Raw genomic sequence first — 24,794 nt, 5'->3', positions numbered from 1 at the left:
ATTCTTACGTTGTTCATTTATAGAAGCCCTTGTATAGATTCGCGATAGATAGAAGACCGTATGTAGGTCATTCACGTCTATAATTTTCCCGAAGATTAGATAATCAGTAAGGATATATGTAGTAGAGTTTTATGGAGATCTTATATATATAAGAATATCCAAATAATACCTAATCTACAGAAGATTTACAGGTCTTCTGTAGTCAAACATATCTTTTATGATAGAATACCCTATATAGATCCTCAATAGGTGCAGTAGATAAAAGACCCTCTATATAGTTTTTTCAGATAGAATTTCTATTAGAAATCTTCAAGAAATATACCTTAGACGTCTACAGATCTCCAATAGATATAACACTAAAAAAATGTGTGTATTGCCGACCACTGTAGTTGAATAAACCCTACTTTAATTCATCCTTCAAATTCGAATAAATGAGGTGACTCATAAAAAATCGCAACTCCATAACATGCATGAATTTCCATTGGGGTTAGTAGGTATTAAGGTTCCATATTCCCTTCTCTCCCTGAAACTGATGTCTGCAATGACATTTTATGATTATTTGCAATATATTAACGCCATTACAAATCACATTAATTCACCATAGACTATTCAAGATAAAGAGAGCGCCATAAAGGGTACATTACCCAATGTAAAGTGGGATGGTGGTTACCCTTTTTTTCTAATGTGAATGTGAACTGACGATTTAGCTTGGTATGATTTCATAAGGAAAAAAAATTGTGCGATTGTGATAATCGTATTGGTGGGTGACTGGCCGGCTATACAGAAGTATGCGCAATTCAAGATTTAAATGACGTCAGAAAATTTCTTTTGTTATTGTTTTTTTTTGTTCTAGGCCATAAGAAGTCAAAGGATTTGGTGGTGGGAAAAAAATCGGAATTATGTGTAATCAAATGTTCAAAAAGAACATATGTAGATATTCAGAATATAAAAATGTCGAATTTGGATTTATATTGGACATAAATATGTTAAAAATATGCCCGCCTATAGGACTTATGTTCCTAAAAAAAGTTTTTTTTTAAACAGGCCTATAGGTCGGCAGTTGTAAAAAAATATTTTTTAAATACCACGCCTACAAGACTACACGTCCTATAAAAATAGATTAAAAATATCCTCGCTTCTACGTTTTCTGTTTTTTTTATTCTACACCTACAGGACTGTTGCTCTTTTAAAATAGTAAAAAAATGCACCCATATATGCCTGCAGTTTTAAGCGTTCTCATTTCACATAAAAACTGATATGTTCAAAAATTTAATTCTCCCAAATATACCTCCCTTCATCTCTTGCAGTATTGCTCAATAGCATTATCTCCCAATTCAAGGGAAAAATAAAAACCTATTTCCTACTTACATGTATAACGGCGGCATTCTCCTCTGTCTTCACGCCATCCATTTCCATGCGGTTGCGTGACGCTGCTGCTGCCTTGGCCTGTTGATAATCAATATCACCGGTCTGCAGACGTTTACTTTCAGCCAAATTACTGGTGGCCTGTTCCGAACTGAAACCATCGGTAATGACTTTTGTTTTCGATTCGGTTTTTGTACGTTTCTCTTCGAATTTGACGGTATCGACGAGAGTGCCCTTGGAGCCACTCAAACCATTTGTGGACAGTTGATTTGAGGCTTTGACCAAATCCATATTTAGATTCATGTCATTGTCATCACTGTCATCGGGAAATGTAATACTGGGTTCGGTATTACCATCCACAATGTTCTCCAATGAGGAACGTATCCTGTAATAATAGAAATATATGAGTATTTTTGCTTATAAGGATCCTGAGTTTTTTTTTTAAATTCTCTACTCACTTTTTCTTAAGCTTATTTATGGCATCTGCACTATTTAGGGAATTGAGATCGTTGATGGAGGGTGGCTGATGATGACTTAGGGTTCCCGTGGAACCACTTAAGGCGGGTGATGCATTTCGGCCCAGGGCCAAATCATTGATTTCCGACATGGAATTCTTAAATTCGCTCATATCACGTTTCAATGCGGCTGCTTTCATTTCTGTGGAGGTCGATGATGATGACGAGGACGATGATGAGGTTATGTGATGTAGGCGTGATTTCTTTTCGACACGTGTGGTTGTACTACTACTGCTGCTACTGTTAACGACCTGTAAATAAGCGAAATTCAAAAAAATAGGCAAAGTCATTAGTTAGTAAAGGTTGTAGTAACAGGTATTTGCAATAAGAAAAACGAAGTAGATAGTGAGAGATTAGAGGCACCTTAATTGTCGTATACCTGTTATAGTTATTTACTAATAGTTTTGGTTTCTACCTGCTAACAGTTTCTACATCTATACTGCGGTTTTGTAGAAGTATTATGCATTTTTAAAAATAATTGTGTGCAAAGTGAATATAAAAAAGAATTTTGAAAATCAGCACCAAATATGTGCGAAAAATATATTAATGGAGACATGGAAATCAGGGGGTGTACGAAAATAGTAAATGATACGGACATTGGTACATTTGGTAATGACTTCTACAATATCGGTACCAAAATTAGTACACTTAGTATATGGTAAATTAACTGGGTTTCAATCTTGAGCTTTGATGTGGGATCGATAAAAAAATTTAGGTTGAGGTAAAAAGTTTACGACAAGTACCAAATAGTACAGTTGTAGTACATTTGTTATTGAGTGGACAAATTGAGTAACATTTTCAATTTTTTTAATAATTGCTATTGGTGTGTAATAGGGACGTACCGCATGACATGACATTGCAAAAAAAAGCCTAATAAAGCAAAACATCTCAGAGGTACGAAACCGTACCCCATATTTAGTGCAACTAGTTTTAAATAAATAAATGGAGCTAAAATATTGAAATATGGTACGCATGTCACTGATAGAGGTTGTAGTCTGAAATTTTGTTTACGAATTGTTATTTGTATTCCACATTACAATTATAATCAAAATTCGTACTATAATTGTACGAAAAATTACATTGGCCGATATATAAATTTATAAGTATCTGAAAAGTACTAAAATGTCCTAAATTTGGTACAATTTCGTAGCTGTTATCCATTCACATACAATTTGAAATTTGGAATGCGGATTAAGATTGAGAAGTAGGGTCTATGTAAGGAAATGGTTTTGAAAGCGTGTACTCATGTGTTCGAAATAGTAATTGATGGTACTATATTTGGTAGAAAGTTAATTTGGAGGTACACATGGGCTGGAATCCTGAAATTTGAAATTAATTGGTCTGTTCCCGTACTGCAAGAATCTACTCGATTTTACTATTTTCTTCGATATCATAAAGGAAAATTCGTTATCGTAGTAAAAATAGTAGATTCTTGCAGTACGGGAACAGACCAAATGTTATCATCGGAGTGTAGGATTGGGATATGTACGAAGTTTGGCAAATTTTTTAAATAAATGTACGAAACGTACTTGATACAATTTGGATTTGGGTAAACCGATAGAGCTGGGATCCTGAAAGTTGGAGTTAGGAGGATTTGAAAATTTGGGTGAAATTTGTACTAAATGGTACCAAATGTAAATTTGGGTGAACCGATTGAGCTGGAATCTTCAAATTTGACCTTAGGATCGCTGTTGGGGTGTAGGATTGGGCTTTGTAGAAAGTTTTGGAAGTTTTAACTAAAGCGTATTAAATTTGGTACAAATTCAATTTTCGTAAACCAATCTAAAATGTGGAGTTAGTGTAGCGTTGAGACATGTAGAAAGTTTTGCAAATTTGTACTAATGTGTACCAAATGTGTATCCGGGTGAACCGATAGAGATGGAACACTGAAATTTGGAAAAAAAAGTTACGGTTGGTGTGTATGATTGGGGTATGGATACAAAGTCATTCCCAAGGATAATAAATTGTACTAAATTTGGTAAAATTTAGTACAATTTTGGGTGAACTCATAGAGCTGGGATTCTGAAATTTGGAGTTAGGATCATTGTTGGGGTGTGGGATTGGGGTATGTAGGAAGATTTGGAAATTTGTATTAAATACGAGGGCAGTTCGGAAAGTTCTTAGCCTAACACGAATGGAATAATTAGAAATGCGTGCTTTCATTGTAAAAAAATTGCGGATGCGTCTTTTTTGGACACCTGTGTCTATATGAAGGGGTTTGCCAGATCGAAACAAAATTTAACATTTGTTCATAACAGAGATAGAAGTTTCCAAAACACAAAACTTTTTTCTGTTTATACCACGCTTTTGGTTCTAGGGAGTTTAGGAAATGTCCACTAATATGTACTAAATGACTCTAAACTTTGGATTTGGGTGAACCTATATTTGAAATTCGCATTTTTGTTAAATAAGTATTGCAAGAGTACAAAAAGGGTAATAAATTATATCAAATTTAGTATAGAGCTAGATTTCTGCTTCGGACAGAATTGGTGTGTAGAGTTGAGATATGGAGATACTTTTGGAAAAACGTACTATTAGAGAACATAGTAAAATTTTAACTATGGTCGGTATTGGTTTTTAAATAATTCCCACATTCGTTAACGAAGTAGCGGGCAAATGACTGACTGATCATCAACGCCCTGACGAAACGGCTAAAGCTAGAAACTTGAAATTTGGCATGAAGGATGGGTTTGGTGCGGAGGCGTGTGATAAGGCGGGGTTTTTGGAAATTCGTACTAAAAGGTACTAAAAATTGCTTTACGCCGGAACGTTTCGATATAGAAGTAGAACTTTGAAATTTAGTATGCAGCTTTGTAAATGATAAGGGAATCAGAATGTGTGGACAAATTTTGGAAATTAGTACTAAAAGTATTAAAAAGTACTAAATATGATAGTACGATAGAATAGGCAGGGATAGATATCTAAAATTTGGTATGTAACTTAAACTATTACAAACAGAATGATGGGCAAACATATTTTTTGGAAATTGGTACTAAAATGTACTAAAAAGTTGTAAATATTATATTGCAATATAAACTATACAGATAAAAATTTGAAACTTCGCATATAGATTCAACTATTACAAATAAAATGCTATGCATATAATTTTTTAGAAATTAGTACTAAAGTGGTGATAAAAAGTACTAAATAATATAATGCAATGAAACAGGTAGAAATAGGAATCTGAAATATAGAATGCAGCTTACTCTATTACAAATAGAATGCTGTGCATATATTTTTTAATTGGTACTAAAATTTACTAAATACTGTAGTATAATAGAATCGGACGAAATAGAAATCTGAAACGCGGTACGTAGATTTAACTATTACAAATACTATGGTGGTGGATGATTGTCTCAATATGATATAGTCTCAAATATGATAATCTCCTCATTTGATATGCCATTTCTCATTATTCAAATATTTGACAATATGTAGAAAATATGCAAGCCAATATTTTATTTCCTTGTAGGACTACTCAATTTTTGAAAATTTGCCTATAAACTGATATTGATTTAGTGAGAACATAAAGAAATGGGGCCAAATTGGCATAACGATATTTGATACAAAAAAGGCGAAAAAAACAATTGTTCTCAATATTTGTTTTTAATAAATAAATTATTAATATTTCTCATTTCGCTGCTCATTAAATAATTTTGCAAAAACAAAAAAATCACACATAAACAAAACAGAAATGAAACAAATGATTTATATTCATTTTTTCTGTTTGTTTATTTCGCTTTTTGTTATTGTTGCTCTCTTTCTCACTTTTTCGTTATGTGTTTATAGATTTTTGCCGCCTATCATTGGTTCTGATTATTATTTTATTTCTGTTATCAGTTTCATTATTGAATCCGACCCGTAGACAATTAATGTTCATATCCCTGGTTTGTTAATGCCAAAATGATGAATGAAGGCCCTTGTTATTAAGAAAAAATTATTATTTGTATTTGTTTGTCCCGCCACACGTATTTTTTGAGACAAATTTTTAACAAATTTTTGTTTTGAAAATTTATCGTTAATTTTATTTTGTTCTAAATATAGACAATTTCTAAATATAAATTCAAATGAACTTAAATGATATGTGTTGAAGGATTTATTAGTAAACAAATTGCACTCAAGTTCCTAGAAAAATAATCAAATACAGTCGAAATATCTTTAAAACACACACACTTTTGAACGATGAAATTCAAAAGTTCCCAAAAAAGTTCTGCTATTTTCTTATTATTAATAATAACGACAATCGATAAAAGCAAACAATTTCGCCGGTGTAATGTGTAATACCAACATTAATCATAATTTTGTTTATACTACACCTTTTTCATATGTTATTCAAAACATATCAAATGTAATTCGAGAATTCCATTTGTATTTCCCAACATACAATTTGAAATTTGAAATTGAAATTTGAAATTTAAATAATTCCATTTGAAATTCTTAACATTTGATTTGAAATACATAACATTCCATTTCTTTTTCATAACATTTAATTTTAAATTCGAAAAATATTATTGGTAACACAAAAGGAATATGTATGAATTTGAAATGAATTGTTATGAATTACAACTGAAATTTTATGAATTACAAGTGAAATGTAATGAATTTCAAATTGGATTCTTTGAATTTCAAATGGATTTCTTTGAATTTGAAATGAAACTCTACGAAATTCAAATTGAAATATTCGAATTACGAATGAAATTTTTTAAATTTCAAATGTAATTTTTTGAATTTCATACGAAAAGTTTAAAATTACAAATGAAATGTTGTGAATTACAAATTACATACTCGAATTACAAGTGAAATGTTATTAATTGCAAATTGAGTTTTCGAATTACAAATGAAATTCTCGAATTGCAATTGAAATGTTTTGAATAACATTTGAAAAAGGTGTATGCGTTTAGATATTTTTACCTTCTATAGGTAGAACTGCTTAAAATTATACAACGGAGACCTCCCATTTTAAATCCGACAGTCGTTTAAATATTTTTGAAAATAAATTGTTCATTTGTTTCCGCACAGTTAATAAGATGTATGCATTTGTGAAATAGAAAAACAACATTGAATATTTTTTTTTAAATTATTATTATAAAAACATTATTATTGTACAAATAAAATTTGTTTTTATAATAGGTAAATGATCTCTGCATTACCATCCTATGTGGGTGGATTGTTCGATTGTTTTGCTTTGTTTAATAAAGAACAATTTATTTTTAAATATTAACCACCAACTATAATGTACTCGTACAATAATGTAAACATATAAAAACATGTGTATTTGTTTGACAAAATTCTTAAGAAATGAATTAACAATTGTTGCCAATTTTTATTTGGCGCGCGAACACACATACACTCACAATCTTCTTAGATAAGTTAAGATAAACGTGGATTTCATTTATTGAATTTTGCCGTTTTTGGTGAAAAATCATTATAAAAATTAATAATAATAAAAAGAAAACGTCAACATCTATTTTTAGATATTTTTTGTCACTTTTAGAAAAATCTAAATTTGTTTGGCGAATTACCAAAATATAAATTGCAGATAAAAATATGTAATAATTTGTATTTAATATCAAATCGAATATTAACAAAAATATACACCATATATAAATAAGTCAATAAAAAAATGGAGATGGATATTGAAGTTATTCTATGAACGAAGGACTGGATTGACTCATATCTATAGAGTCTTATTTTTTATGAAATGCCTATAGAAGGACGTTTGCTTAGCTAATAACTTCAGACGACAAGCTTTAGGTCTTCCATGTAAAGATGGAAGATCACTTCTATGTCTTCATAATATTTTAAAACGCTCGGTACCGATATAAGGAAGATTTTAAATGTAAATGATATGTGGAAACGTATTGTGCTCTCTGAGAACAGGTTCCGGGATATAAATCATTTGGAAGAAGAGATTTTGAAAAGTATTCCATATGTACAAAATCACACAAAGGCTCCTCGTTAGGAAGAACACTTAGTAACGAATCTTATGACGTATGTAAAAGTTCCGACTAAAAGATAATTTAAAGGGTCTCCAAAACAATATCTTCCCATCAGGAAGATCAAAAGTTTAGCAATGTTATCAACAAATATTAAACAATCATTATCATAAACCTTTTTCAGACTAGCTAATGTATTGGGATAATTTTTTTTTTCAGAAATCTGAAATGATCTTACTGTACTTAGAGTATCGTCGGACAATCAAGAAATTAAATGATTAAATTTTTCTATGTCTGTCAATGTTGGATCTGTCTGAACTAAATTTTCAAAAAGACTCATAAAATTTTCATATTCGGAATATTTTCCGCTAAATTTAGACAATTTTATATATGGCAATCTTCCTCTAGTGGGAAGTTCTCCCAGATAGTATTTTAAAGCCTCCAATTGGGAAAGGACCGCTTTCGAAGTTCTTCGAAATCGATTTTTCCCTAGAATTTTTTTTTTTACAAATAAGTCATATAGTAACAAAAGAAGGTTTCTAATGTCATATGGCCCTATCTATGACCTATATATACAGAGATCTTTCAGAAGGTATTCTATAGACCGAAGAACTTTGAATAGTTCTTTATAGACGAGGGACGGATAAAATGGCTTATTAGTCAGAAGCCCCACTAACAAGAAATCAGAATGGACTTTGGATAGTTGGAATATCATTCCAAAAGATTCTATAGCAAGAATATTTCTTAAATAGGGGTTTCCGTAGACTGAACGTCTCTATCGATAGAAGCTATTAGACCTTTCGGATGGTTCTGTAATATAAAGATATATTCTGTCCTATTTCAAAGAATATGATCTATAGGTTGCATGTGCATAAAATAACATCTAGAGGGGTTTCTACCACCTAGAAGAGCTGTCAAAGGATACACATAATTTCGAAGGGTCTTCGGAAGAATAAATCCTTTTCAAACGGCGTTCTAAAGGAAGTTGGAGCAGGTTTTATTCATCCCTTATAACAGTTCTGCCTACAGAATATAAATTTCTTGGAAAGAATCTGTAGATAAACCTGTTAAAAATACTTCTCTTCACAGAAGATGCTTAAAATGTCTTTAATATGTAGAACAATATTTAAAGGGACTTTAACGTACAACAGATCCTTTTGAATATTTTTCAACATCCTTTAGAACACCATTTGAAGAGGATTATTTTCAACGAAGATGCTGCGAAAGGTGCTTTATATATAAAGTACCCATCAAAGGATACACATAATTTCGATGGGTCTTCCGAAGAATAAATCCTTTTCAAACGGCGTTCTAAAGGAAGTTGGAGCAGGTTCTATTCATCCCTTATAACAGTTCTGCCTACAGAATATAAACCTGTTAAAAATACTTCCCTTCATAGAAGATGCTTAAAATGTCTTTAATATGTAGAACAATATTTAAAGGGACTTTAACGTACAACAGATCCTTTTGATCTGTTTTGATCGAGTTTTGATCTTTATAAAACCGCAAAGTCGACTTTTTAGATTCGACTTTCGTTTTTCGTAAATAGTTGTTTTTTTCACAAAGCCCAAATCGCCAAAAATTAGACATTTCAGAACTTTATTTTATTTCTTGACAACAATTCATTTAAAAAAATCGATTTTCTATTCGATTTTGCATTAGTCGATAAATGTAAATCGGTTTTGACAAGATCGAAAATTCGACTTTTAAGTCAATCGTAAAAAATCGAAAAGTCTAAAAATCGATTTTTTGGTCAGAAGGGTTTCTACCAATAGAAGTGCTGTCAAAGGATACACATAATTTTAAAGGGCCTTCTTTTCAAACGGTGTTCTAAAGGAAGTGGGAACAGACCCCTTTCATCTATACATCATTTACAAGACAAAATAGATGGAAAATAGATAGAAATATTCAACGAAGACCCCCCATTTTATTGAGTTATTCCTATCCTTTCGACAGCCTACTTTAAATTCGGATAAATTACACAATATTACTAGAGTAGGGTGGTTCCGGGAGGAGGTAGTTCAAAGGTTCCATCGATACTAGATCTGATTCAGCTTTGAAGAACTCTTTGAAGAGAGGATCTTTCAAAATTTCTTTACCGGATTAAATTTAATTCAAAATATGAAATTCCTCACACAATCAATATGTCTGCTCATCCCTCTTCCCTTCCTCATTCTCTAAGAAAGGGAGAGTTTATATCCACTATGATAAGATTGAGGATATTTTTTTATTTTGTAATATCGAAAAATGCATGGGTAATCTCTGATTTCACAGTTAAATTAATCCTTCATTAATCCTTAATTTAATCCTTAAATTAATTCCTTAAAGTTGGCTAGTTCCGGAACCAGTCCAAAGGAACTACATGAACGATCAGTACTAGGTTTGATTCTTTCGTTTGTCTCGTTTCTTTCGTAATAGTCCTTTCTTTTTGCTCTCTTTCACCTAGTTATCTTTGATCCAGTCGTACTTCTAAATATTTCTGTTATTTATCGGATATATTTCGAAATTTTATTCCTATGCTCTATTAAAATTTGAACTGAAAATTTTGAACGGAACGCAGTAGTTTAAAGACACTATTCAGCAAAAGGAACTGTTTTCGGTTCATCTAGTTCCTTATACTCCAGTTTTTAACCATGAACGGAGTTCTTTCAAAGGAAATGAATACATACAAAATGAATACATACTCCATTCGAAAATTCTGTTGTTCTTATTAATTATACTAACCTTTTTTTACTTATTATGGGGTCGATTGCATTAGCTACAATATTTTGAATTTCTCTCTTCTGACGTTTGTTCCTCCACTTCTGTTTCGTTGGAATTCAAAATGTTTTGCACTTATTTTGTGTACATAGAAATACTGTTGTTGTTGTTATTGTTGTTAAAACAAACACTTATCTAGTTCGTCGATGCGTTTAATTGTTATATTTATTTTCACCACTTTACATTGATTAAATTTGTTTTTTTTTTTTTTTATTTTATAATATTTATATTTAATTTGTGTTGTTAATAACTCATTTGTTGATATTTAAATTTGTTAAAAAATTTTGCTTACATTTATGTCTTTTTCATTGCTTTATGTTTTGGTTTTTTTGCTTTGTTTTGTTTTCACAAAAGGTTGTTATTTTGCTTTATTACTATTATTATTTTTTTCTTTTCTTTTTCGTTTCCTTTTCTGTTTGTTTAATTGCTAGCTGCTTTGGATGGATGGATTTTTCCTTATCAATTCATGACGTTTTTTTGCTATTTTCTTTCTTTATTTTTTTGGTATATTGCTTCTTCTTCGTCGTCGTTGTTGTTGTTCTTACTTGATGTGTATTTATATACTATTTTAATTAGATCTAGAAAACTCTTTGTTTCAGCTTCGTTGCTGGATATTTGAGAGAGTAAAGAAAAAACATATATTTTTTTGCACAACTTCAATTCAATATTCCACTGGCAAATCAACAAACGAACCAACCAACCAAATATTATCCAAAAATTCCACTTCTCATGTATCGGTTATGAAATGGGTGTTCTTTTTTAATAGAAAACCAAAAAAAAAAAATGCGTCAAAGAACCCAATTATATTATAACCCTAAAACAACGACTGTTATTTGTGGACTAATGGCAAAGCGAAATCAGTTAAAACGCCTCAACATGCTTGTATTCAAATAATATTTTCTCAGTTTATCTACAATTTAGTTTTTGTTTTCTTCAAGTGTTGTTCTCTCAGTTCCCGAGTGTTTTGGCCGATAGACAGTTAGGTGCTGGCTTATCAATATTTCGGCATGAATTGTATGTATGTGCATATTATTGTTGTTCACTTCTAAGAAAAATATGCACACATAATTTATATGTATGGTATTGACAAGTGTTTCAAAATAAAGTATATGATTTCGTCACTCGTTTCGAACGTACAAGCCTTACGTTTGATGTCTCTTCGCTTCTCAGGTAATTCAGTTGGAAATTAGAAGTAGGTTAGTATCTCTGAATCATTTTTTGTAACTTCATGGCATGGTACAATTATAAAAGGTAACAGCAAATCCCAGCTGATTTGATTCCAACGTAATACTAGTGTCAATATGAATTTGACAAATTATGTTTTTAAAAATCACCCAACAGGAAAATTGGGAACGCATACAATTTGAAATTGTTCTTTATTAAATGTGCTCCCGTTTTCAATTTACTCAATCTGCCTGCTGGGAAAGTTTCAGGAAGCAAATCTTTCTTCAAGGAATAACTCGCTATTCCCAGCATTTTCATATGTGTTATACATATATGTGGCAATTGCACAATTAAAGGAAAGATGTGGACGCGATAGAAATATAAATTTGAAAGATTTTCATTCATGTTTTTAAAAATGAAAGTGAATAAAGAGAAAAATCGGTACATTTATAGTTTTTCTTTGACAAAGGGGAAAATGCAAGCCAAACGGCTAAACTTGTGAATGGTGTTTATGGTTCCGATACTGGAACAGCCAATTATGTGCAATTTTGTTTTCGTAGATTTCGTTCAGGAATTTTTGATGTTAAAGATGCACCTCGCACAGGTAGGCCGGTAGTCGAAAACGTCGATAAAACCTAATGACAGCAAATCATACAACAAAACGGTGCATATTTGGCCCAAATCGGACATTCCGAAGCATGTTAAATAAAGTCCAGTAGTGTTGGCGGCTTATTTGGGATACCATTTGTATTTTGTGTTTGCAAAATAGTCAGGCTGAATCCCAGTTCGTTGTTTTTATAAAAAAAAAACAACTATTTATTAGTAAGGAATGTATGGCATTGTCCGCCGAGGGGTATGGCAGGTTTTTTTTTTTTGATATTCTCCCCAGAAGCTATTTACTGCTTCTTAAAAAAAAACTTTCATACCCAAATGTCTCTTGTGATAATTCGAAGTTCTTACGTTACCAGCGATAAGACCCCAATGAGAAGCTCGTTTCGTTGGCGACTGACTTCGTGGTCAACAAGGCATTTGCAGACAACTACAATACATTTCCCACTGCTATGTGTCGTCACTTTGAGCTAGTTAAAGCAATAAACCAAACTGTATGACCACGCCTGCGTCTACAACATCAGTAATGTGGGCGGGTTATTTGGGAAAGTCCTATAATTCATATAAAAATAATGGATTTCTTTTTCCCCAATCTAATGTTTAGAGTTTGACAATCTCGTTCCTAAAGCGGTTCGGCACTTGATGAACCAAAAAGCAGTACCTAGTACGGATCGTCCCTTTTGTGGAATAATGCATTTGGACTACTTGATTGATCATAGCTTTTTTATTTATTTATTTATTTTTTTTGAATTTTTCCTGTACGGCTAGGACTTGAACCTAGGTCCCCAAAGCAACATAAATGTTGCCAGACCACTTAGTGTTCGGAGCCATCTACACATTTCCGAAGATTGCGCAAAAATATGTACCATGGATACCATGAAAGCAACTGTAAGTGTCGCTACAACAAAAACAAAAAATCTGCTTTGCAAATGACCGTCTCTAGAGTGAATACAAATGTCGAAACTTGACAAATATTATATGAATTTAATTCGCAAATTAATTTTCGCCTCAACTGTGACATAAATACAATTTATCAACATATGATTTTTGAAAGGCCACATAGCCCAATATGCCTAATAAACCGCGAAACGCGTCGAATATTGCTGGGTAGGTTCTTCCCCTGGCTTTCTTGTTCATTGCAAAACTTCGATAATTAAGCTCGCCTCGAAAGAGAAAAAAAACTCAATTAAAATGTAATTGCTTATATTTTAACATAGCGTCTGAAGGGAAGGGCTAAATTAACTATGAAATTTGGGGTCTTCGAAAAATATGTGAAAAGATGGACAACGGGATCAAAGGGAACTAGGTGAAAGAGGGCAAAAAATAAATGACTGGTGCGAAAGAAACTAAATGAGTGAAAAACTGAACCTGATACCGATCGTTTCTTTTGCGGAGTAGTAATTTTGAATCAGTTCATTCCGAAATAACCCAACTTTTGAATTGTTTTAACTGCTCGAATTTCAAAAGAGTCGAAAGAGAAGGGCTAAATCAACTATGAAATGGGCGGTATCCTGTCCATTTCATATCGATTCCCTAAACCTAAATATAATAATTCTGGAATTACAATTGAAATGTTTTGTATGTCATCTGAAACATTTGTAGTCGAATTATGGCCATCGGTAAAAGACTAAGTCTAAGACCAATATTATAAGATGTTAAAAACATTTTTTGGCCAAAACAAGCTTACTTTACAATCACAACATACTTGGGTAGGACATAAATATATTTTAACATGTAAATACAATTAATCATGGTTCCCCGTTTAATTACATATCACACAGACACAAATAACACATATAGTATGTATGTAGATATGCATGAAGAGTGCCACACACCTGTGAAGATAATGTCTTCTGCTGTAATGCTTTCCAAGGACATAGAAATGTTGTATATGTCTCATTTTCTATGGTTTTATTGCACAAGAGATCAGAACAGGACGCGGCCTTATTGTGGGTATGAATCAACTATGAAATTTATCGAAAATGAAAAGAATAACATTATTATTTGAAATAATTTAGTTTATTCAAATACTCAACACATATTGAGGTTATAAAAAAAACGAATTGATACTTGATTTAGAATCACAGAAATTGGATTTTTTTCAGAGCTTCATATTTTTTATTTATTTTTATTTTCACAGTTAGTGACCAACTCATATATACACAGAGAAAGACAGAAAGTAACTTACACACCTTTTTAGAGGATATCGTAACATAGGACCAGCCCTCGTCGGGACATGCCAAACATGTATAGCTTTTATCCAATAAAATTTCACTGTCGTTTAAATCGGAACATGAAATCGATTTTAGTCGAATACGATGCCTACAGAAATTAGAATTGCAATTAATATTATCACATGCACAACACATTTTTTTTTGTGTAAAACTTGTATTTCACAATATTACCCCATTCTGTAATTCTTCAATTATTTTAATTATGTTTCATTGAATCGTTGAAATGAAAATGAAATTTGTATAATATTCAGAATTATTCACATTGTTCTTAGGTCCAAGTCAACTGATATGTTATATTAATAAAATTTGTATGCCAACAAGAAACGCCACAATGCATTGAAAGCCTAGTGTGTGTGTGACTAATTCCAGCCGTGTAGTATTGCGGTATAATTGTTGGTCTTTACTCTTCTGCGTCAAATAAAATAAATGATAATATCCGGCGTATTATATATATATATATATATATATATATTAGGCTGGGTCTGAAGATATAACATATTGAATAGGGTAACTACCGCGGAAGATTCTCACTCGCTTTTCATGTACATAATTTTTAAAAATAAGGAAGATGTTGACTGATTACATATCCGATATTTCTGAATAACGCGTTAAAATTTGATTGGATTACTAGTTCATGAGTTATCGTGCCCGCCATTTTTTAAAGACCCTGTTTCGAGAAAAACATGTTTAAACTTTGAGAAATACTATATGAATGTGCCACACACCTGTGAGGATAATATCTTCCGATGTAATACTTTCCAAGGACATAGATATTTTGTATAAGCTTCATTTTCTATGGTTTTATTGCGCAAGAGATCAGAACAGGACGCGGTCTTATTGGGTATGAATCAACTATGGAATTTATCAAAAATCAAAAGAATACAATTATTAATTAAAATATTTTAGTTTGTTGAAATATTCGACACATATTTGGCCTGTTCCCGTACTGCAAGAATTAACTAATTTTTACTATATTTTCCGATATCATAAAGGAAAAATTGTTATCGTAGTAAAAAATTGTACATTCTTGAAGGTTCTGGAACAGACCAATTGTGGTAATACAAATAGACACATAAATTATCGTAAAGAAATATAGAATATTTTAAGGGAATTTAAAAAAAAAATTAAAAATTTGAAAATAATTTTAAATTTCAATTAAATTTTTCATTTATTTTTATAGTAACAGTTAGTCACCAACTCATAAAAAAACTTACACATATTTTTAGAAGATATCATAACATATGACGAGCTCTCATCGGGTCATATATATATATATATATCTTTTATCCAATAAAATTTCACTTTCATTAAAATCTGAATATTTAATCGATTTTTGTCGAATACAATGCCTATAGAAATTAGAATTTCAATTATTATTACCACACGCACACATTTCATTTGGAAGGTTTATTTATGTTTTAGTGGCTAGAAAACCTTTGAAAAATGATCTATATACCGAAGATCTGGGGCGTCCTCTGTTAATTAATGTTGCTTAGGAAGACATCTGTATTTTAGGTATATGAAGAATACTTTCCAACTGTCCTTTTGCATGCTGGATACCTCCTTCCTTAAAAAAGGATCATACTCTGTACATTACATCTTCAAAACTGTTCTGCCTATAGCAGTTTTTTTAAGGTTTTTATAAAACTTATTTTTGTTTAAGATACGCATAAACTAGTTATGCATATGGGAGAACTTCTGAAGATAAACTATTTTCTCTTTGTAGACAATCTTCAGAGGTGTTCTTTGAGTGGGGTTTTCTGTAATGAATAGTTTGATATCATCGTTTTGCAGAAGAAATTTTAACAGGTATTCTTTTTATATTATTGCTCTGGGTATAGCTTCTGGATTTCGAAACCCTTGAAAGGTATTTCCTCTATAAAAACATCGTTAAAATATATTATCTCTACAAAGTTATGCTGTTGTTTTAAATAATTCTTCTGTCTATGGAAGTGTTCCTTTTAAGGGAACCCCACCCATTCTCGATTTTAATTTTTCAAGATTTTCAATGGGCTGGTAAATGAATACAAATGCTTGTTAAGGTTTGTAACTTTGCACATATATAATTGAAGATTTAAAAGAGAAGAAAAATAATTTACAAAAAAATTTTTGTTAATGTTTTGTTGTTGTTTTTTGTAATTAAAGAAAAGTCCTTATTTTTGATGGCGGGCATGATAACTCCTCACTGGAACATCGGAATTTGAAAATTCCAACGGTGTTAGAAATAGTACATGTCTGGCTCTCGTATGAACTAGGATTATTGACTTCGCTCTAAAGTTAACAAAATGGTGGACCTTTGAAAAAATATTTTTGGAAAATCGCCGATTTTTTACCAAAAACCAAGTTAAAAATAAGGAAGATCTTCACCGATTGGCTTTATCCTAGTTCATACGAGAGCTATACACTCCCAGAGAAACGTTGCAAAATTTGGAACCGATTGGATTATTAGTTTTTGAGTTATCGTGCCCGCCATTCGCAAAAAAATGTTTAGAAGTTTAAGAAGCACTTCAGCCGTCACTTGATGCTGACACAATAAATCGGCTATATCTTCAAGAGTTCTTGATATTTTCACTTGAAATTTTGTAGAGACATTCTTTAATCAGTGTAGATTCGAATTATATCAACAAAAATTTTGACCCCGAGAATGGGGGAGTCCCCTTAAATACATTTAAAAAAAAAAAAAAAACAAAAGCCTCTACAGAATCTGTAGACCCCATCTGTTCATAAGATATTCTAACCATTCTGACCTCTTGCTTTGAGGGGTATTGTGCCTATAAATGCATTTTGAAAGCTCTTCTGTTCTGAAAGAAATGCACCAATAGAAGAACTTAACTTAAGTCTGAAGAGCCCTATGGGCTATAGGTCTCTTTCCGTCAATAGAATACCTATTTTTATTAAGGCTTAAACGGTTCATCTCTCTATAGAAAACCTTTTTCAAAATTGTCCTGCCTTTTGGGAGACCTTTTCAATGATCGGATGTCTGTTGGAGTACAACAGCCTATAGCATCGCATATTATTACCTAGAAAACAAATGAAAATCATATATTTCCACAAGATCTATGGACGGCAAATTGGGACGTCCTCTGTAAATTTAATGTTACATAGGAAGACAAGATGTATTACGGACATCTTCTGAAACGTATTTTTCTTGAGCATATTTTTTGTTATGAAGTCTTCGAAGATTTTTTAGACTCTATAATCAGAAGCCTCTTGGTCGTTGGGAAAGTATGGCAAGGGACTTTAAAATATCGAAAATCGGCTAGTTAGGAAATATGGCGGAATTTTCTTAACCTATGTCGAACTTTTTATACCCTACACAACTATGTTGTCAGGGTATTATAGGTTTGTGTAGCCCCAAGAGTTTGTAACGCCGCGAAATAATACTAAATTTTTGTCGGGTTTTCTGGTCGCATCAGAGGCCTCAATTATTGTCCAAAAATCGCAAATAAGGGGATATGGCCAAATAATAAGTATGACTGTTTTGATAAAGATTGGTCAATATTTAGCGGGTCAAATGGACCCTGACTTTTGTGTGAAAAATGACAAAATTTGTCTTCTATAGCGTATATATTTACTCCTGAAGGACATTGACCCAACATGTTGATAGTATATCGAAGATGAGTGGTTGACCTTTAAAGCTATACCAATTATATTGACGTATGTACCCGGATGTGGGAGTTGCACATAAATGTTTACAGGTGGTTACGTATTAATATATTATTTAGTAGCCCATTACCACACTAGAGGGCAGAAATATAGAGTTGATCGCTTTGAAATATTCCTTGAGGATCCAGGTATGGTCAAGGACAACGCCTATAATTTTCGGTGATGATCAGATAATAGTTTTGGGATAAAGTCGAAAACTTGTTTTTTGGTGTAATTTGGAGTCGATCTATAGGCCACAATTGATAGCCGAACTTCACAACACAAAGGGTGAAGGTAATCTGGACAAGTAATTAGAAAGGCTGTACTGAATATAAGTAATATTTGTTGACCTCTAGTCCGTCAAGAGGGTGCAAATATCGCGAAATATTGCCCAAGCTCAGAACATAAAGCCAAAGAATGTTAGACTTTCATATGGTCGGCCCCGTCCGACTATACTGCTCCGCTCACTGGTTTATTAATATAATCGATGATAACCTGTATATGGGATCTATTGTAAATTGGCTGCCAAAATGTGGGTTATATCTCCGAAATTGGACCGAAATATGTCCTTCTTTCGATTCCAAATATTTAAGGAATATTATAAGTGCTGGGCCAAGCGGCTAAAATTGTGAATAGTGTTTATGGCTCCGATACTGTAACAGCCAATTATGTGAAATTGTTGGTTTCGTAGATTCCGTCAGGAATTGTTGATGTTAAAGATGTACCTCGCACAAGTAGGTCGGTTGTCGAAAATTTCGAAATGATCGAAGTTGACCGGCATGTTAGCAGTCGTAATATCGCCCAGGAGCTAAAAATAGACCATGAAACTGTTTTAAACCATTTAAAATTGACCAGAAACGGCCAGAACTGGCAAACAGGAGAAGTATCGTGTTCCACCAGGACAACGCCTCGCATATCTACAGTGAACGCCAGAAACTTCAGGAGCTTGGTTATCATATTTTTCTTGAATTAATGATAAAAAATTGGTATCTAGAGAGGTCTGTGAAAAATCGACTATTAGAGTTATTTGCAAATAGAGAGCAGGACTTTTATGAGAGAGGCATTATTAAGTTACCTTTAAAATGGCAACAAATCTATCTATACTAATAAAAGAGTAAAGTGATTGACTGACTGACTGTTTTAACGATTCATCAACGCCCAGACAAAAAGGCTGAAGCTAGAATATTGAAATTTTGGGTGAGGGTCACTCTTGGCCCAAATGTGACAGATAAGGCTGGGTTTTTGGAAATTAGTACTAGGACGGTACGAAAAGTACTAAAAAGTACTAAATGTGATACCATTTGTATTTGGCGAACCGGTAGAGCTAGAACTCTGAAATTTGGACTGGTGGTCGCTGATGGAGTGTAGGATTGGTGTAGCAAAGGGTTTTTGGAAATTCGAACTATAACTATCCGAAAAGTACTAAAATGTACTTAATTTGGTACAAATTCGTAGCATGTGAATGGATAGAGCCAAAAACTTGAAATGTGGAATGCGAAGTAGGGTTGAGATGTAAAGTCTATTTAAGGAGATGGTTTTGAAAGCGTGTACTCATGTGTACGAAAAGTACCATATGGTACTATATTTGGTACATATTTAATCTATGCTAATAAAAGAGTAAAGTGATTGACTGACTGACTGATTTAAGGATTTATCAACGCCCAGACGAAACGGCTGCATCTAGAACCTTGAAATTTTGGGTGAGGGTCACTCTTGGTCCAAATGGGACAGATAAGGCTGGGTTTTTGGGAATTTGTACTAGAACGGTACGAAAAGTACTAAATGTGATACAAGTTGTATTTGGCGAATCGGATAGGATAGATGTACTAAAGGGTTTTTGGAAATTCAAACTATAACTATCCGAAAAGTACGAAAATGTACTAAATTTGGTACAATTTTATTTGGATTATAATTAAGATTTTATCTAATTCATGATTTCAATTGGATTGCATGATGTAGGTAGCAATGGAAATTTTTACATATGTGTTCTAAGTGGTACAAAATGTGACACAAATTGGATTTAGGTGAACCAATAGAATTCTGAAATTTGGAATTAAGATTGGGGTATGTGGGAAGTGTTGGAAATTCGTACTTATGATTGTTAAAGTAGGTAGTTATATTAATGTGCACTAACTGATACTCAATTTGGATTTGGTGAAGCTATATTAGATTTTTTTCAAAATAAGTATTACAAGAGTACAAATGGTAAAAAATTACAGCATATTTATTATAGAGGCAGATTTCTGTTGCGGTCGAAATGGGTGTGTAGGGTTGAGATATAGCGGTATTTTTGAGAACATACTATGGCAGAACATACGTACTAAATGGTTCTAAAATTTTAATAATGGTCGATATAGAGTTTTAAATATATCCCACATTCGCTAACGAAGTAGCGGGTCTATGCTAGTCATACTATAAAAGGATGCATATATGGCCCAAATCGAAATCATATAAAAGTAATGGATTTCTTTTTCCTCCACCCTAATATATATATATATATATTGTTGGGTCTTCAACGAACACTTCAAGGTGCTACACGAATTTTGAACTATCGTGAGGGCCTCAAAATTAAAAAAAAACCTTGAATCATTGCCGGTATAATTTCCAATACATATTTTATAAATTCTTACTGTGATTAATACGCCTAAGAGTTAAACGGAGAAAAAAATAAATGATCACGTAAAGAACTGGAGAAACAACAACAACAAACACATTGACGTTGACCAGCATCAATGAATGCAATTACAACAATAGCAACAAAAATCGGTTATCACAATTATCGTGATATGACGGCAGCAAATGTTACGATAAATACCGTTAACATTGTGAAGTTATGAGAGAATAAAGCACGCTTTTGGCTACTACAACACTTATTCGACACGGTGTGTCGTGCTTGCATGCCCGTCTGTACGGAAGACAAAACACCAAACACAAGTAGACGTAGAAGAAGAAGAAGACAACGACGACAACAACAACGACGCTACCACAGCCAAGTGGTGATTGCGAATTACTTTTTTTTCATATCGGCCATTTGGAATGAGACAAAGTTTCTATTTTTACACGATGATTAACGAGCGTTTAGTTACTGGGTCGATCGGTGTGTTGGATGCTCGGCTAGTTGGTTGGTTTGTCGGTTGATTGGCCTGACGATCGTTGTAATGAAAACTTATTATTAATAATGTTGTTTATTTTCTCAATATAAATTGTAAAAATTTTAATTCCTTGATCTAAATACCTTCGTGTATATATTTTGAAGAAATTTATTTAAAACTATATTTAATTTAAATAATAATTTTATTTTTGCTCGTTATTAAGAATTATAATATTGAATTTTTGTTTTTTCGTTGTTTACACTTTTCTTATTTATAAATTATTAATATCTCGTTGTTGGCGACTATGTTTCGTTTCAAAAGAATATTTTTCCGTTATTTCTTTTTCTTCTCTTATAAAATTAAATTTCTTTATTATTTGCAAATAATTTTCGTTTTGGGTTTTATTTGCTTGCGATATAATTATAATTATTATTTATTTTTTAATATTATTTCTTGAAGCGCGCACAAAACCACTATTCCGGCGTTCTACGCTTGAGACACGTTCGTTCGCTCGTTCGTTTAGTATCGTTTTGATTTGGTTCTGGCCCTATTGCTGCTCAGCAAGCAACCCATCAACCATCGGAAGACAGAAACACTCACGCCCCCATGGAATCGCTCTCAGAGAATAGAAGAAAAGCAAAAAAAAAAAAAAAAAAAGACAAGAAATCCCAATGAGAAGATATAGGTATGTATGTTTGCATGTATGTGCGAGTATGTTCCAACACATTTGCCAGGAAAGTGGCAAAGAAATATAATAAATGAATAACAATAATAAAACAAATAACAAAAACAAACCCATTTATATATAGTCAACTAGAGAGTAAAATTCAAAACAAAAAAATCTCTATGAGAAAGGGTACCCTATATTATGTGATCATCGGCAGAATTAGATTGCTATAAATTGTTGGACATTTTTCAAATGTCTATAATTCCCGTATTGATTTGAAATAAATGCAAGTAAAATATTACGCGCTTCATATTACATTTTAAAGTTTTTATAGTTTTTTAAAAAAAAATCGGGAAATGGATCTGGGTTTGGTAAAAATATTACGATATTCATTTAATGGATCAAATTGGTTACTACATCCGACTCATATGAAATTGGCCGATGAGTCTCTACTTCGAATTTAATATAGGAATGAAAAAATGGATTTACAAATTTACTGATATTGAATTTTTCAAATTTTCATTTGCAAATCTCAATTTTCAAGTGAATCAGCATATTTTTTGTGCAAAAAATAACTGAACCTCTGAAATTCTTTTTCTCGTATTGATTTAATACGGAAATGGCTGGTATCGATGAAAATAAGATTTGGCACACTCAATTTTATAACAAAATTCACTTAAAACATGCCATTCTATACTAAATTCGATACGCTGTGCAAAATTTCGTGTCAATGGGAAAAAAATTAGGATCTTTGAAAATTAACAAATGGAAAATTCGGTATATTTTACAATTTTTCTTTGACAAAGGCGAAAATGCAAGCCAAGTGAATGGTGTTTATGGTTCCGATACGGTAACAGCCAATTATGTGGAATTTGGTTTCGTAGATTCCGTTCAAGAATTTTTATGTTAAAGATACACCTCGCACAGGTAGGCCGGTCGTCGAAAATGTCAATAAAATCGGAGAAATTATCTAATTTTACCGGCATGTTAACAGTCGTAACATCGCCCTGGAGCTAAAAATCGACAAAAACAGTTTTAAACCAAATACAAACAAAAATAATAATAATAATAATAATGGATTTCTTTTTCCACAACCTAATATACACCCTCAGCCTATGGTTTTCGGACGTCTTCAGAATTACCTACAAGTTTTATTATTCGTTTCATATAAGGTATTTGTTCTTATCAAAGTGGTTTCGGATTTAATGTTTATCAAATTAGCTTCAAATAAAATTTACAATGTTATATAATATACTCTTTTTGGGGGAGGTGCCGTTGGAGAAGACAAACGGGTCTCAGCTTCGGACTTGATCTAGGTTTGGTAAATAAAATAGGTTGTGTAAAGTTTGGTTCAAATTGGGCATTCCATTTGCTTGATATCGTATTTATAAATATTGAAAATTTTGACCATTTGTGGGGGAGGTACCAGAAGGAGTGGACCAATTGGTCCCATTTGATCTTGGCTTGGTAAAGATAATAGGTTCTGCAAAGTTTGGTTCAAATCGGACATTCCATTCGCATGATATCGTATTTATAAATATAAATAAAATGTTGACACTTTGTGGGGGAGGTACCAGAAGGAGTGGACAAATGGGTCCCATCTTCGAACTTGATCTAGGCTTGGTAAAGATAATAGTATTTAGAAAATTTGGTTCAAATCTGACATTCTATTCGCATGATATTGTATTTATAAATATAAATAAAATGTTGGCACTTTGTAGGGGAGGTACCAGAAGGAGTGGACCAATGCGTCCATCATCGAACTTGATCTAAGATTGGTAAAAATACTAGGTTCTGCAAAGTTTGGTTCAAATCGGACATTCCATTCGCCTCATATTGGATTTATAAATATTGAAAATTGTGACCCTTTGTGGGGGAGGTACCAGAAGGAGTGGACCAATGGATCCCATCTAGGGACCTGGTGTAGGCTAGGTAAAGATAATAGGTTCTGCAAAGTTTGGTTCAAATCCGATATCCCGTTCGCATGATATTATAAAATCAATTGTTTGCACAATTTGAGCATTTTGTGGGGAAGTTACCATCTTCGAACTTGAACTAAGTTTGGAAGAAATATTAAGATGTGCAAAATTTGGATGAAATCAGTTCGAGAGGTATCGTGCGCGCCAGCCGGCCAGACAGACGGACGGACGAATATTTGTAAATCAACTCCAAAGGAACATGGGGCTAAAACCAATATTTCGATGAGGCACATCGTAGAGTATATACTCTCATTAGCCATAAGGCTGATTGCATAAAAATGCTTAGCATGGGCCGAAAGATATGCCAATATCACCAGAATTCTCTCTGTAAGTGAGTCGACGATTATCCAAAATCATTTTCTTCGCTGTTTCAATATCTTCATCCGTTTTTGACGTAGTCGTGATTCCAGGACGAGCCCCGTCATTGACATATTCTCGACCTTCTTAAATCCAGTTATAAAACTATTGACCTGTTGTACTGCCCATAGTAGACTCGCCAAACACCACAGTTAACATTTCAGATGTCCTTGCGCACATGTTTTTTTTTTTAAATTTAAATTTAAGAGCACACCAAAACACCACCACTAACAGAAAAAAATACGAAAGTCGAATTTACATTATTCTCGAAATAACGTTTGATCATTATGGTCGTTAGATCATTATTTCGAAGATATATATATATAAATTTCTAATCCTTAAAAACGAATATGGCAAAGAATAATAATAATTCCCGTTATCAATACCAAGCGTAGGGTATTGCAAATTCGATTCGACTCATCACTTTAATTTCTATTAATTGTTTTTTTTTTGTTAAACACTCTTATCTAT

General features: G+C 32.6%; 1 protein-coding gene across 1 annotated transcript in view; it reads right to left on the bottom strand.

Annotated features, from left to right (window-relative positions):
- Positions 1 to 24,794, bottom strand: part of LOC133327028 (NAD(+) hydrolase sarm1) — a 63,496-nt gene that overhangs the window by 23,346 nt on the left and 15,356 nt on the right. Inside the window, exons 2-3 of the mRNA XM_061535623.1 lie at positions 1,824 to 2,131; positions 1,369 to 1,750 (exon numbers count right to left, since the gene is read on the bottom strand). Coding sequence (XP_061391607.1) covers positions 1,369 to 1,750; positions 1,824 to 2,020 — 579 coding nt within the window. The 5' untranslated portion in view covers positions 2,021 to 2,131. The remainder of the gene's footprint in view (positions 1 to 1,368; positions 1,751 to 1,823; positions 2,132 to 24,794) is intronic.

Source organism: Musca vetustissima, unplaced genomic scaffold, assembly GCF_032173495.1.
Source record: "Musca vetustissima isolate MV318-11 ecotype Yass unplaced genomic scaffold, APGP_CSIRO_Mvet_v1 utg21612, whole genome shotgun sequence".
Lineage (NCBI taxonomy): Eukaryota > Metazoa > Arthropoda > Insecta > Diptera > Muscidae > Musca > Musca vetustissima.
The sequence above is the reverse complement of the archived record's forward strand: the minus strand, read 5'-3'. Positions and strand labels throughout refer to the sequence as shown.